This window comes from Pinus tabuliformis, chromosome 1_2, assembly GCF_031772625.1.
Source record: "Pinus tabuliformis cultivar Carrire ecotype Pingquan chromosome 1_2, CPIR1, whole genome shotgun sequence".
Taxonomy (NCBI): domain Eukaryota; kingdom Viridiplantae; phylum Streptophyta; class Pinopsida; order Pinales; family Pinaceae; genus Pinus; species Pinus tabuliformis.
Window position 1 is genome coordinate 33,621,920 of NC_142298.1, and position 15,695 is coordinate 33,637,614.

General features: G+C 39.2%; 1 protein-coding gene across 1 annotated transcript in view; it reads right to left on the reverse strand.

Moving 5' to 3' along the window:
- Window positions 1-1,186: 1,186 nt before the first annotated feature.
- Window positions 1,187-15,695, reverse strand: part of LOC149204273 (aspartyl protease family protein 1-like) — a 100,883-nt gene continuing 86,374 nt past the window's right edge. Inside the window, exons 9-10 of the mRNA XM_089394670.1 lie at window positions 1,732-1,803; window positions 1,187-1,468 (exon numbers count right to left, since the gene is read on the reverse strand). Of these exons, the coding sequence (XP_089250796.1) occupies window positions 1,392-1,468; window positions 1,732-1,803 (149 nt within the window). The 3' untranslated portion in view covers window positions 1,187-1,391. The remainder of the gene's footprint in view (window positions 1,469-1,731; window positions 1,804-15,695) is intronic.

A 15,695-nucleotide genomic window follows, 5' to 3' on the forward strand; every position in this document is an offset into this window, starting at 1 on the left:
ATAATATTTTCTTTTTAAATATTCAATTTTCCATAATTTTGTACTAATTCTATTTTTTTTACATGTATAGCAAAAGAAGGCTCGTACTTAAGAAGACCCCTACATGGGTATATGTATATAATCCATTCGTGCTTTCAACGTGATTGCACTAGAAACAAGACCCCTACATGGATATGTGCATATAATACACTTGTGCTTCAATGTGATTACAATATAAACAATATTAGGATGTTGATTTACGAATATTTTAGTGTTGAAAAAACAATGTCAAGATGATATTTTTTTCAAAATATTTTAGTAATAAATGATGTTTAGAATCATTGATATATTGATGTGTGATATTTTATTTTATTATTATTATTATGTTCAATTTTGATATAAATACTTAAATTTTTATTGAAATTAAACATTCTAATAAAATCATTTTTTAACCCCAATGTAATAGCATTAATAATTAAAAAAAAAATGAATAGGTTATAACATGTGCTTTATTCAATGGAATTTTTTTATCCAAAATTTAATAGATATATATAATTTATAAAAAAAATATTCTTGACATGATTAACTACAAGAAATATTATCCACCATACATACTAACCGTAATTGTTATGAAAAAAACCAGAACTAATTACAACTATAAGTGGGTAACTATTCCAACTAATGCATACGTGATTTCACTCATTTCTATATAACAATTATTTACGGTATACATAATACTTAAACATTATCATAAAATACAATTTAAACATCTTTGTCACTACAGTCACGCACCTTTTTAATTATTCCTCGTATATAAAACATACACACCACATACATCAAAAACAACCATCCTCAGCCATTTTTATCAATTGAAGTTCAAACAAAAACTGAAATTTTATATCGTTCATGTAACCAACCCTTCACAACCATTCCTAATTAAAGCGTAAACAAAAACTCAAATCTAATAACAATCGTAGTCCCAATCAGGAACTTATAATCATTATATACAAGAATGTCATAATACATGTTACACATTATATACAAGAATGTCCTCATACACGTTACAGGATTAAAATGGTTACACAAGTAAAATTTAAAGCTACCCTCTGAAGATTCTATAGCCATAGACATCTTCATTGTCAACGGATCTTTCAGATCTTTCATAGACATTTTTAAGGAAAATACATATGGACATAGACATCTTCACTGTCAACAAATATTGCATAGATATCTTTATTACCAATAGATCTTTTATAAGAGAATTGTGATAATGGTGATAACTAATGAAAATGAGGGAGGAATGTGCGAAAAATATAAACTTAAATGAATTGCATCATTACTATTAACATTGGGATTCACTGGCAGAGCATTAGGAGATATATATAGTTTTGGAGGGGAGTTTGTTGAACTATTTATAGAAGATGTGCTTGGGTTGTCACCAACCGGGAAGATGTGCTTGTTGAAATGTTGCTATATTTCAAATCATAACCTGAACCACACAATATGTGAAGCAATTAGTCAAAGCAATCTTCTAAAAGCCTTCATCACAGAAGACACGAAGCAGATATTCAATGAAATTATGAATATGCTCTCTTCTTGCCCCCAACAAACATCCATTCTCAGCAGTAGTCAACAAGAAGGATGACGTTTGGATTCAGCTGATTACTATGATTTACTGTGATAAAATTTTCATGAATTGTGCAGGAAATCTCTCTCGCATGTTTTCATGAACTATATAAGCAAGGCACTTACAATTAGCTTCCATCCACCCTAGTTTGAGTTGTTCCCGGTCAAAGACAAGTCGATAACCTGTCATGAAATTCTCTGCATCAAAGAGAAAACTGTCATCGTAAAAGTTTAAAAACCAAGTAATGACCCACTTTAATAACAAAATGTAACAGAAATGCTATTGATCAAATATAAAAATATAAAAACTTACTATTATACTTGTTATTCTATCTAGGATGATTTTATTTGGAAATAGCTTCTTGACAATTTTTTTGGAAAAATATCTCCATATGTGCAGCAAATATACAGCTTCTCATCTGGAATGGAAGAGAATGGTTGATACTGAACTAGAGTTACACTAGTTATTAAAGAATATTCCTATATACTCGTGGGATTAATAAAGATATTGTGTAACGAGATATCTAGAAAAGGATAATAGCTCAAAGACAAACATGCTATGATAAACCGTCAATACATTTCTTAACAATAAAACTCTGGAAAGCGCAAAATTATTAGAAAAGCAAGATTCAATGTACAATCAACACATTCTTTAGCGGGAAAACAATTAGCCATATATCATCTTTCAACCAGCTGGTTTCTATGTTTCAAATACTTGAAAGTGTAGCATGATAGTTAAAGTGAGATATCACAGTACCATTAGACGTTGGGAAGCCCAAGCATAAGTGTTTGGAAGGGAAATGGAGTTGCCACCTAATTTTTGGACAAATAGGGAAAACCAGAATAGGAGAACAAGCAGGACACTAAATTTATTTGGGAACTTAATCTTGTCCTTCATGACCTATGGTTGTTATGAAGGGTTATATGCAAGAGTAAATTTAGGCTTATTGAGGTAGTAGTAAAATAACCAACAATTTTTCACAAAGGAAATAAGAATAGCTAGGGTTTATTCTCCTCTTTCTCTTTAGTATGCCAATTAACTACTTGCATGAAGAAACGAGAGCTAGAAATGAAAGAATGAAAACCTCATTAATCCGTTTTCCCACCAATGCAAACATAAAGAAACGGGCATTACGTAAATTCATTTATTTCTGTTGATGAGCAAGCAAACTTGGAAGGGAACATTGGGTTTATTAGCTTTTCAGGCAGGTGATAGCCATTAACTAACTTCTATCTCTAATCAAACCCTAATCTAATTTAAATATATAGCAAGCTACAAGGGATGGAGGAAAAGAGGTGAAAAAGAAGCAGCCAAGAGAGTTAGAACCAACTCTGTATCAACGTAGTGCTTCTCATCCTGTGAAAACAAACTAGAATTATACTATCTCCAAATGAAATGAAACAAGAGAAACATGAAAACTATGCAACTAAAGATAAATCAAAGAAGTGGAAGTACGGATGACTTGTATGCCATCACTTGAGAAGGTTACCTCCTTTCTCACAAAGTTGTGTTGAAAATCTATTTGAATAGGAAAGAATCGATGATCAAATGTTAATAAGGGACCATGCCATACACCTCAATCAAAACAACCAAAGAAACAAAATAATATACAAGTCAACTGGAAAAGAAAGTACTAACTATAGAAGCCTTCAAATAGGGTTAAGATTGACAAAGAACAAATCCTAATAGGCATAAGAGCATGGAAGGAGGAAGGAGATCATAGGATTGTTGGAGGTTGTCTCATTGAACAAAGTTTCTCTGTAAATAAGCCTGAGATTAGAGACCCTTTAAAACCAGGGAAAAGGACAGACAAATAGATTTTGGCCACTAGAGGGGAATAACCAACCCTTTCACTAGCTTTCAGGTAGGTGGTTTTTTTAAAAGGGCAAAACCATAGATTTTGGCCCAGATTACCATAGGTATTTCTACAAAACCCACACTCTATAAAACAACAAAGTGTGAATCCTTGGAAACAAACCTGGTAAGCTTAAAACAACCTGTGCTTTGGAATGCATGCCGGGACCACTTGATTCAAGCGAAATTTTGACTAAGTTCATTCTTCCTATAAATGTTTGGGAACTCAACAGGCGTTCCTCAACTAATTAAATTCCTAACTAGTGCACGGAGCTCAAGAGAGATTCTAATTAGCAAGGGAGGGGCCCAAATGTGTTTCCAAACAAAAATTCCAAAAAGGCACTTATTGGGACATCTAAGAGAACATTCCCCAAAGGCTTTCGTGTGTGCAAAGCACCAAAACATGTGAAGAAAGAAAGACCCACTATATTGCATGAGAATAAATGGAGATGAAGAAATTAGAAAGGAGAAAGCAACAACACCTCAAGTTTTAGAGAACCATTAAATGCAAATTAGGTTAACCTTGGAATTTGAAAGGATCTTAAGATGGCTGTCATTGGGGACTATTGTATTAAAGAACTATCACAAAGTTGGTAGATCTAATGAGGGAGTATGAAGATCCATTTCCCAAGGAATTCTTAAATATGGAGGGCATAGCTTGATAGTTCTGAGAAGTGAAAAGTGAACTAAATCCTTATGCAATTGGTTAGGAAAAGGCCATACTAAATGATCCAAAACATGAAAACATAAGAACTTTAAAGGATTTGGGTAGTGTTCACAAGTTGAATCAAAGTTGCATACATGCTCCATTGCCTGCCCCTTCCACAAATGATATATTAGAAAATGTGACAGGGAAAGAGGTCTACTAATTCACAGATGGATTCTCTAGATACCACTAGGTAAGTATAGAAAAAAACAAGAAAATATTACTTTTGTTGTAGAGGGCACTTTACACATTTAAATTGATGTCCTATTGTTTGAAGAATGCACTTGTAGTGATTTTATGGATTGTAGTTGCTTGTTATAAAGAATTCTTCCACAAAATATTAGAAGCACACTTGGATGACTTGACATTAGACATTTAGTTAAAGGAGCACATCCAAGTACTACATTTAATGTTGAGGTGCATTATTTGTACAACATTTGAAGTGCTTCTCAATCACGTAGTTTGCAAGGATGGACTAATCATGGATCAAGCAAAAATTGCTTTTATATTGAGCTGTCCACCCCAATCAATGTGAGTACACTGCATGCAACGTTGGAACACACTAGATATTATAGGAATTTTATTAGAAACAATGCAACAACCACAACACCTTTGGAGAATCTACTGAAGAATGACACAACAATTCCTCTGGACAGAATGCTAAGAAGCTTTTAACGTACTCAAATAAAAGTTGGTGATTATGCCAATGTCAGTGTTTCTACATTAGTCTAAGACAATCCATATGTATGTAGATGCATTAGGGATAGTGACTGGAGCAATGCTAATGCAGCCAAGACAAGGAAGGATTGGTTATAATTTATCCTATATCAATTTCTAGTATGAAATTGTTGTTAATTTTTCTTAGTACTTCAGAATCAGGCCTATGTCTAAAACACGATCACAAACACATTGAAATACACACAACTCCAAGCACTTTGCACAGTGGAAATGTAACAACAGTGAATCAACAAAGTACACAATGATTTTGCAGACCCAAAACTTGTTTATATTACAACTTTAATACAACAAACATAGGGCTCCCCATACCATGGATCATTGCCCTTACAATTAGCCCTGATACAAGGAAAACTAGGGCTTCAGGTCAACAACGTTTGACTCTCAATCTGCCCAAGATCAAAATCAAACGTGACTTACTTTCTGAAGAAGCGCTTGACCACACGCCTTTCAGTCCACTTGTCTTGAACATCTGGCAGGTCCTTTGCCACCTCTACGCACAGAGTTACTGCTGCTCCAATACCTCTGCACATCAGCTACTCACAAGGGTACTGCTGCTCCAAAACACTTGCGCACTTCAGCTCCACAAATCTGCCTTCTCACAGTGAATATGCTGCTCCAAAAATCACTGTATATAGGCTCAACAAATGAATCAGTGCCTCACAGTCCCTTACTTCATAAAGGAGACTGTATATAGCCCTTAACTAATTGTTAAACCCTTCTTGGTTGGACAGACTTTCAAGCATATACCTGAACACTCAATCTACCTCGGCAAACGAGTCATCCACATCAACATACAACCCTTTACACTGTTCTATCTGCCTGTAACAAAACACAGTCTCTGTTCCAAATCTGAGGCTTGTTTGACCTCCTTTAGGGCTAACCTAAACCACAAAAATTTAGCACATCCTCCTGAGGAAGTTCAGCCTTCACAGCAGACTGAACTTAGGCATATTAAGCCTCTTTCAGGGTCTCGTCCCTCTCCCTAATGCACAAAACAGTCACAGCCTCCAAAACAGAGAATTTAGGTGGAAAACTCGGCTAGTTCAGACCATAACTAGGGCATGGGTTAACCTTAAACTTTTGTGCTCCTTTCCCTCCTTAACTCAGCTAGAACGAAGCCCTCCTAGAGCATAAAACCACCACAAAAAGCTCGGCCTTGTCACAGAGCTGACTCAACCTTTTTTCCAACACTTCTAGACCAAGAAATTCACTCCTCTTCCAAGCTCGGCTCCTCCTGAGATCTGCAGCTCCCTTAGCTCGTTAGACTTGCTTCTTGAGATGAGTTCGATGGTGTGTTGAGACCTCTCATGGTCTCCTATATTTATACTTTCCCAATGTTTCCTTTAGGTGCCCCTTTCCTCCTTTAAGGATGCCCTCACACAACAATAAGAATGAACAAATCATTCTTTTGGTCTTTATCCCACCAACTTGTGCCCAAAGCCCACTTGGGTACATTTCCCACAAAACCACTTTTTCGTGGGTCAACTCCTTACAAACCCAGGACCCCAAGGGTTGTGGGAGTACCTCCCAAGCTACACATCTCAACACTCCCTCTTAGCGAGGGAGGTACTTCCACCACTTGGAAGTAGCTCATCAGCAACACTAGCCCAATCTTTGGTGTCCACCACTACAGCATACCCTATAGAATGAACAACATTATCCTTGATAGTGTTCCTGCCACTAGAAGCCCCTCACTTCTTCTCCTCGTGATAAGCCTTCAACCCATTCCATGGTTCCTTCTTGCCAGTTGTAAAAGTTTCCTTACTCCCCACTGACCATGCGCTCTTCTTGGGTTGTGGATTCTCCCTCTGAACCTGCAAACTCCCACTCGAACTTGACTCCCTTTGAGTCTCAAGAACTTGCTTCTTCCCTTGATCTATAGGCTTGCCTGTCAGCCTATATAGACCATGCTCCCTAACTCCAATGACTACTCCAGCAAAGTTAGAGCCTTTGGGCCTGAGTATCGCTTTCCCATCTCAGAATATCACCTCAAACCCATTTGACTTGATCACTAAGACAAACAACACGTTGTACTTGAGCTCTAGTACCCACAATACATCTTGAACTCATAGCAGCCCACTTGACTCCATCCTTAATGGCACAACACCTGACCCTTTGACAACTTTTTAACTCTTATCGCCAACCTTCATGTGCAATTTCAAGTCCCATTCAGTTAGAGTCTTGAAAACTTCTCACAAACTTGTCATATGCTTTGACACTCCGCTATCCACATACCGTGCACCCTCATCAATCGTACCCTCAGAGAAATGAGAGACCAAAGCAAAGTCTTCCTCGAGCCTTCTTGAGAAGTCATCCTGCTCACTTGAAGACATAGCTGCCATAGCTATTTCCTTCTTCTTCTCATTGTCTCCCTTCTTCCGACGCGGACACTTACTCGCATAATGACCATACTCGCCACATGTATAACACTTCAACTTGCTCAAGTCCTTCTTCACTTTTCCCTTCATCTTTCCTGCAAGAGCCACGTTATCTTCAGTAGACTTCTTCTTCTTATGAAGATCCTCGTTCTACAATTCTTCTTGGATAAAGTCATCCCATAACCTGTTCTAATCTTGCAACTTATCTAGAGCAACTATCCCTTTGATAAATGGCTTCCATTCCTTGGAGAAGCCCTTCAAAGCAACCTCACTAACTTTGACTCTAGAACTTTATCACCAATGGCAGCTAGCTCACCACGAACTTGAGAAAGTCTTGTCAGATACAGAGCCACACCTTCACCATCCAACATCTTGGTGCTCTTCAACTTCTCTCTCAATACCAACAACAGGTTCTCATTCTAATTCTAGAACAAGTCTTAAAGAGCCTTCCACATCTCTCGTGCAGTGTTCTTTTCAATTAGATGAGGTATCAAGTGATCCTTGACACCATCTAGGATGATGAGCTTAGCCGTCGCATCCAACTATTCATATGCTTCCAACTCCTTAGGGTCTGTCATTTTTTTAATCTCCTTGTCGGCAAACTCCCATACATTGTTCACCAACAAGACCAGCTTGATCCTTTCCTTCCAAGGACTATAGTTGGACAAGCCATTGAGAAATCTAGGGCATCAATAGATAGTTGATTTCTCTACTTATGATAATTGCTTGTGATAGACTTTTTCTTTTTTGATTATGATATTCTCTTCTTGAGTTATTATTGTGTTCTTTTCATCAAGACAATTACCAAATCATGAACAGTAAAGAGACAAGAGACACATTATATAGGCTTGTCAGCCAAGGCCAAAACGTCTCACTCTTTGAGAGGAAAACCCAAACGAAATTCTTTTTATAGAACCTTCAGTTGACGAATAACAAAACCATGACAAAGACCCTTGACACTAGAGTCTTTCCAACACCAAGTCACTAGCCTCCTCTTCAACGCTACTCTGTCTTTTTCTCTTCTCGGCTTCCTTTAGATTCTCGACCTCTTCTTGTAGGTCTGCAACCCTAACACAAAAACCCTAGATGACCTTTTGGTCCTTGAATATTCTCCTTAAGAGAGGGACTCGTTACACTTCTACTCGGCTTCTTCTAGCGAGGTCTTCCACCCAAACAAGATCACCTTAATATGGCTGCAATCCTTCGACCTCCTCTTGACACCTTTGGATATGCTACCTTCGTACGTGAGAGGGTAAACTAGCCCAAAATAGACCACAATTATCTTTGCTAGCCTTCCTTCTCACTTCGTTGATGTAGAGGCTTCTTCTAGTATGTTTCTCGCACTTCTCCTTAGACTTGCTTCACCGAATTGCTTGTCTCCAAACGAGGCCGAGTATGGGTATATATACTTGTTGGTCATGGTTGTTTAGGCCGACATGATCCCTTAGAGAAAGGTCGACTTCATATTCTAGATTTATCTCTCCGTTGAAGGCTAACTTGTGGTTGGGCTAGTGACAAGGTCTTGGAGGGTTACTTACAAAGACAAGTATGACTCTTTACAATGTGTAACATGCTTTCATTACTTGACAATGACTCTTTAGGCTTTTATGACTAGATGACAATATCCCTAAGGGCTCTCAATGGGAGCCTCAAAATAAAATCTCTTGCTCATGAAACCCATGATGCAAGCATTACAATAATTTTATTTTTCTTCTTTACATCTCTTACATAAAATCATAATTACATGTCATTATGGAGACTGAACCTAGTTACTTGACAATGACTCTTTAGACTTTTATGACTAGATGACAATATCCCTAAGGGCTCTCAATGGGAGCCTCAAAATAAAATCTCTTGCTCATGAAACCCATGATGCAAGCATTACAATAATTTTATTTTTCTTCTTTACATCTCTTACATAAAATCATAATTACATGCCATTATGAAGACCGAACCTAGTTACACTTTTCAACACTCCCTCTTAACTAGGGAGGTATTCATAATGGTACTTGGTCATTCTCAATTTGAAGAATTTTTCACAAGAAGAATCAAATTGGTAACCCATTTGTTTAGCATCATATCAACCAGCATTGTTACATAGTGAGGCCTTGACTAACAACTCTATCTATCCACAAGATTTGAGCTCAATGCTGGCCAGACCAATGATTTATAGACACTCTCATCATTGTCTCTCCCGGAACATAACCCCACCTGGGTTCTCAAGGAGTGTTCCATTAGGAAAATTCTTATCTTGGACTCCCCAGTCTTCAAAGAATATCGGTCCTCTACAACTACTCTTATCTTGGATGCCCTATCTCATCCTCAAAGAACATCGGATACCAAATGATTACCCAATCCTCCATTCTGTCTTCCCATATGAAGACCATACTGATGTGTCTATCTCTCCCTCTCAATTAGGGAGGATATATCAATTAAAATAAAAGAATGTACTCATTCCTACAGAAGGAATGTACCTAAGCTCCCTCTTGGTTTATGTTAATTTTAGGTATGTTCTATGCTAGAGCAATTTATTTAATTTTCACAGTATCTTTTCCAGATTAACAATCACATCAGCATTAAAGTAAACTGCAGATAGAACATAAATATAAATCGCAGAAGACAAGCCAAGACAAGAGGACACACAATGTGGCGCTAGCCAGGGACAAACCCCACAATGTGGGGAAACCCTTGATCAATTCTTCTTTTATGTTCTTGAAAGTTCAGCAGAGAAAGTGAGAGTGATAGTACATTTACAATAGAAGTCAACACTTTGACTTTTGATATCTGCAAAGATCAGTTGAAGACATATTGCTTCAACTGATTCTCTAAGGTGACTCATTCACCTATCATAGTACTGCATCTCTTCCATTTTACGCACCTTTCCGTGGAGCACCATGCTGCCCCATCACAGTGCTAGACCTAGATGACTGAGCTACTCTCATCTTCATGTTACTCATCTTGCTGCATCTTTCATGGTCTCATTCATCATCAAGTTGCCCATGCTTATGATTACATTCACCATGACGTTGTCCATGCTCCATGTATCATTGTGCTACCCATGCACATGATCTCATACATCATGTTGCCCATATATATCAAGCTGCCCATATATATATATATATATATATATATCATGTTGCTCATGATCTCATCTCTATGTTGCATTATGCTTGATCTACCTCATGACGCTACCCATGCCATATATGTTGTCTGCCATATTATACATAGTGTGTCTTCCATGCCATGACAATGAATATGCTGACACAATTCCACTGAAGATTGTTACAGTCATACCATTCACTGCTATATCAACATTACTGCCTATCAAGTCTTCAAGGTCATGAGTCTTCATGCACTGACTGTGTTTCCCGTATAGACTGCATTATATCATGACAGAGTGTTGTGCGTATATGGTCATGACATTCTTCATAACGCATATATACAACGGATTAGGGTTCATGTAGCTGTGCATTTGCTATCACATGTAGCTGTGCGTTCCATAACTGTGCGTATATATATATTGCCTTCATGATTGTATCATGAATGTTGTGCGTATATATCTCTATTGATTGCGAATATATACATATCCTCATTGTTTGCCAGCGTATATGTGTCTCTATTCACAGCGTAATAGTCTCCAGCATGAACAGCGTGCAGTTCCTCATTATTAACAGTGTATAGATCTCCATGAACAACGTAATAATGTCTTCCTTGTTCTGCGGCTAAGTGCCTCTATTTCCAGCTTTGAATTAGGGCATTATCTTAGGGCATCATTCATTAGTGTCTCTCCTGCTCCAAAAACCCAAGAAGTGGAGACGAGATCACATGAAGAATGTGTATCACTAATGACTCCAAATCCTCTCTTATTTATACTAAAAACGTAGAGGTTGAATAGACACGTCGGTTAGGCTTCTGAGCCTACATAAGATGCTGGTCGGCTTGATAATAATTCCATAATCAAAATAAATTCATATCTCCATAAATACTTATCGGAATCGGATGATCTTTAGATCAATCCTACACCTCTTGACGAGAGGGATCCAATAAAAATATCAGCTGCCATAAATAAGCTGACCCACATGGAGTTTGGCCCTAATTGCCAATTTTAACACTCCCTCTCAACTAGGGAGAACTCCATCTGCTGATCCATATGTCCAACTGTACTATCTCTGCCATTAGTGCCCTGCACTACTCTGCCTAGCTCTGCTCAGCTCTGTTGGCTCTGCTCTGCTCAGCTCAGCTCTGCTGGCTCTGCTCTTCTCTGCTCAGCTTTGCTGGCTCTGCTCACTCTACTCAGCTCTACTCTGCTAGCTCTGCTCTACTCAACTTAGCTCTGCTGAACTATGAAGAAGAAGAATTGATCGAGAATGTCTCATACCATTCTCCACTGACCCGAAGTCAGTCTCAAAGTGCGTACCACTGGTCCCAGACCAGTCTCAACCGACCCAAAGTCAGCGTCATAGTGGGTACCACTCCTACCACTGGTCCCAGACCAGTATCATCAGTCTCAGAGTGTGTACCACTGGTCCCAGACCAGTCTCAACCGACCCGAAGTCAACATCATAGTATGTACCACTCTCACTGGTCCCAGACCAGTCCTACACTGACCCGAAGTCAGTCTCAGAGTATGTACCACTGGTCCCAGACCAGTCTCAACCGACCCGAAGTCAGCGTCATAGTAGGTACAACTCCTACCACTGGTCCCAGACCAGTATCATTGATCCCAGATCAATGAAGATCATCCTAGCGTAAGGAGTACAGTAGATACAGCAATGCGTCCATCGGTACTACTATGGTCCCTATCTTCATTTCCCTGCTCATTGATCAGATGAGAGGTACTTCCCATGAGTCCCTGACTGCATAGGTAGGATGCCTCTACAGGAGAACTTAATCAATCCCGTCCTCACAGGAGAACTAATCATCTTGCTACAATTTGTCATGGAGAACACATCATCCAAACCTCACAGGAGAACTAATCATCCTGCTACACTTTGTCATGGAGAACACATCATCCAGACCTCACAGTAGAACTAATCATCTTGCTACACAGGAGAGCGAATCATCCTGTCCCACAAGAGAGTGAATCATCTTGTTCCAGTGCGCACCACTAGGGGAGGGTGAGTCACCTTGTGGCCATATGTTGTTCCAGTAAGAATCGCAAGCCCCCAGAGCTCCTAGAGCTCAATGTATGCAACATGCAGGACCCTTTTACAAGGGTCACTCGACGACTCCAAGTCATACGGGAAAATCACAGATTTGATCTTTCCCCGGGGCTTTATCAAAATGTCGGCGACCTGTACATCAGTCTCATCGACTTACCATATCCTAGATAAGGCAGCATCTGATGTTTATCTGCTGGAGCAATCATCGAATACGGGATTCCTCTATAGTCGAATCCCACCTCTGGTTGTCACAGAGAATCACAGTGGTATTCATCATGTGTACAAATAGCTCACTGAAGAGCTTCCGTAACCAGACTGCCTCTTAGGTAGCCATGCTAGCAACAATATACTCTATCTCGGTGGTGCTCAAAGCCACCGACTTCTGCTTCCTGCTCAATCAGGATATCGAAGCAGATTCCAAGGAGAACCAGCACAGAGAGGTGCTCTAGTGATCCTCCACACTGCCTGCCCACTCAACATTTGAAATATTCTAGGTAGTGTATCTCAATCCATGAGAGATTGTGCCTTGAAGATATCTTCGAATATTCTAGGCACCAATCCAGTGAAGCTCAACCAAATATGAGCTCACCATGCTAACTGCAAAACATATGTCCGAACGGAGGTTCACCAAGAACATCAACGTGAATGAGTTTATGAAACTCAGAGGCATTTCCCAAATCTAGTCCGACATCACTACCATGTAACTTCTTAAAGTTAAGATCCTCGAGGTAGTCACAAGCTTGCAGTTTATTATTCCACATCTGAAATCCAACTCCCTCTGTCTTCCACTGCACCTGTCAGACATAGGTGCCGATATGAGAGGTTTGTCATAGGTGCCGATATGAGAGGTCTGTCATCCACAACCTTCAGATGGTTTGGATCGATCTCACTCCTAGTGAATCTCAGCTTCATCAGACAGTTGTTGATCCTCTCATACTATGCCCGGGGTGTTTTGCTTCAAGCCATAGAGGGCTTTCTACCACCTGCATACGTGAGATTCCCGATCATGAATCTCAAACTCCTCGGGTTGTTCCAAACCTATGGACCTGTGGCATGAGGGGAATGGTCCCCTTATAATATTTTCCTTCGGTACATCTCAGACATGTACCTTCATGCTCTTTTTGAATTCAGGCATCCCTGTCACCATCTGACTCACAGACCTTCGGTCCTGTGTCAATGGACATGGTCCCCAGTGGACTTCCTGTAACTTGATACAACCCTGAACTAAAAAAAAACATCTTTGAAAAATCTATTTTCAAACACGTACCTTTCCATCAATGTGTGCCACCCTGAGCCTTTGCCTTCCATTGCAGAAATGGACACCAGGTTCTTGTGATCAGGTACACAAAAGTGTTTTTGTAAATGAATCTAGTTACCCTCATTCAATTTAGGGTAACATTCCCTACACCCTTTCCGGGATAGGTGGTATCGGCTCCAAGTATAATCCCATGATTATCTATCCGATGAAGTGCCTGGGGTTCCTTGCGTTGAAGAGTCGACCATTTCTCCTTGTTGAACTGTATTACCTGTCATTCCCTTGACCCTGGAATGATTTGTTTGTCTTCATCAAGAGAAGTGTCTCTACCATTCAAACACTCCTTCGCATAATGGCCAAACTTATTGTAACCAAGGCCTCTGTCTTTCCTTCCACCCTTAGATTTGAACTTCCCAATGAAGTGATATTTAGGTAGGCCATCAGAACCTTCTGCTGCGCCATTCTGATAATATTCTCTACTTCGACTTCACCATGGGTGAATTATGAAGAAAAATTGATCCTTTTGGCTAGTCCCAACTGTCTTCGGTGATTGCTCTTTCACTCTTGCTTGGGCATTGTCTTCACCTCAGCTCTGATACCATGTTAATTTTAGGTATGTTCTATGCTAGAGAAATTTATTTAATTTTCACAGTATCTTTTCCAGATTAGCAATCACATCAGTGTTAAACTAAACTGTAGATAGAACATAAATATAAATCACAGAAGACAAGCCAAGACAAGAGGACACACGATGTGGCGCTAGCCAGGGACAAACCCCACAATGTGGGGAAACCCTTGATCAATTCTTCTTTTATGTTCTTCAAAGTTCAACAGAGAAAGTGAGAGAGATAGTACATTTACAATAGAAGTCAACACTTTGACTTTTGATATCTGCAGAGATCAATTGAAGACATATTGCTTCAACTAATTCTCTAAGGTGACTCCTTCACCTATCATAGTACTGCATCTCGTCCATTTGCCACACCTTTCCGTGGAGCACCATGTTGCCCCATCACAGTGTTGGACCTAGATGACTGAGTTGCTCTCATCTTCATGCTGCTCATCTTGCTGCATCTTCCATGGTCTCATTCATCATCAAGCTGCCCATGCTTATGATTACATTCACCATGATGTTGTCCATGCTCCATGTATCATTGTGTTGCCCATGCACATGATCTCATACATCATGTTGCCCATATATATATCATGTTGCCCATATATATCAAGCTGCCCATATATATATATATATATCATGCTGCTCATGATCTCATCTCTATGCTGCATTATGCTTGATCTACCTCATGATGTTGCCCATGCCATATATGTTGTCTGCCATATTATACATAGTGTGTCTTCCATGCCATGTCAATGAATATGCTGACACAATTCCAGTGAAGATTGTTACAGTCATACCATTGACTGTTATATCAACATTACTGCCTATCAAGTCTTCAAGGTCATGAGTCTTCATGCACTGACTGTGTTTCCCGTATAGACTGCATTATATCATGACAGAGTGTTGTGCGTATATGGTCATGACATTCTTCATAACGCATATATACAACGTATTAGGGTTCATGTCGTTGTGTGTTTGCTATCACACGTAGCTGTGTGTTCCATAACTGTGCGTATATATATATTGCCTTCATGACAGTATCATGAATGTTGTGCGTATATATCTCTATTGACTACAGATATATACATATCCTGAGTCTTCATTTTTTGCCACCGTATATGTGTCTCTATTCACAGGGTAATAGTCTCCAGCATGAACAGCGTGCAGTTCCTCATTATTAACGATGTATATGTCTCCATGAACAGCGTAATAATGTCTTCCTTGTTCTGCGGCTAAGTGTCTCTATTTCCAGCATTGAATTAGGGCATTATCTTAGGGCATCCTTCATTAGTGTCTCTCCTGCTCCAAAAACCCAAGACGTGAAGAGGAGATCACATGAAGAATGTGTATCACTAATGACTCCAAACCCTCTCTTATTTA